The 643-nt window shown below is 62.7% G+C and overlaps 1 protein-coding gene across 1 annotated transcript in view; it reads left to right on the top strand.

Moving 5' to 3' along the window:
• Nucleotides 1-643, top strand: part of TRPM4 (transient receptor potential cation channel, subfamily M, member 4) — a 64,441-nt gene that overhangs the window by 16,708 nt on the left and 47,090 nt on the right. The window contains exon 4 of the mRNA XM_011979310.1: nucleotides 213-396. Within this exon, the coding sequence (XP_011834700.1) occupies nucleotides 213-396 (184 nt within the window). The remainder of the gene's footprint in view (nucleotides 1-212; nucleotides 397-643) is intronic.

Raw genomic sequence — 643 nt, 5'->3', positions numbered from 1 at the left:
GGGTCTGAGGGAGGAGGAGGGGCCCGGACCCCTGGGTCTGAGGGAGGAGGAGGGGCCCGGACCCCTGGGTCTGAGGGAGGAGGAGGGGCCCGGACTCCTGGGTCTGAGGGAGGAGGAGGGGCCTGGACCCCTGGGTCTGAGGGAGGAGGAGGGCCTTGTGTCTGTCCTGGCCCTGATGAGGAGACGCCCTGGTCTGGCCATTTTTCCCCTAGGGCTCATTCCCTGCGAGGTACCGGTGGCACGGCGACCCGGAGGACGGGGTCCAGTTTCCCCTGGACTACAACTACTCGGCCTTCTTCCTGGTGGACGACGGCACGCACTGCCGCCTGGGGGGCGAGAGCCGCTTCCGCTTGCGCCTGGAGTCCTACATCTCGCAGCAGAAGACGGGCGTGGGAGGTGCGTGGCTTCTTGAACCCATGACCCACAACCCACGACCCCAGTGCTCAAGATCCCAGTAGTTTGGTCTGGCCGAAATTTGGGGAATTACCTATGGTTAAGTGTCTTTCCCCATCATTATTCATGTTTTTAAAAACCTCTGAGGCCGGGCGCGGTGGCTCACGCCTGTAATGCACTTTGGGAAGCCGAGGCGGGTGGATCACAAGGTCAGGAGATCGAGACCATCCTGGCTAACAGGTGAAACCCC

The sequence above is a fragment of the Mandrillus leucophaeus genome, unplaced genomic scaffold, assembly GCF_000951045.1.
Source record: "Mandrillus leucophaeus isolate KB7577 unplaced genomic scaffold, Mleu.le_1.0 Scaffold200, whole genome shotgun sequence".
NCBI classification, from domain to species: domain Eukaryota; kingdom Metazoa; phylum Chordata; class Mammalia; order Primates; family Cercopithecidae; genus Mandrillus; species Mandrillus leucophaeus.
This window is presented reverse-complemented; position numbering and strand designations above follow the sequence as displayed.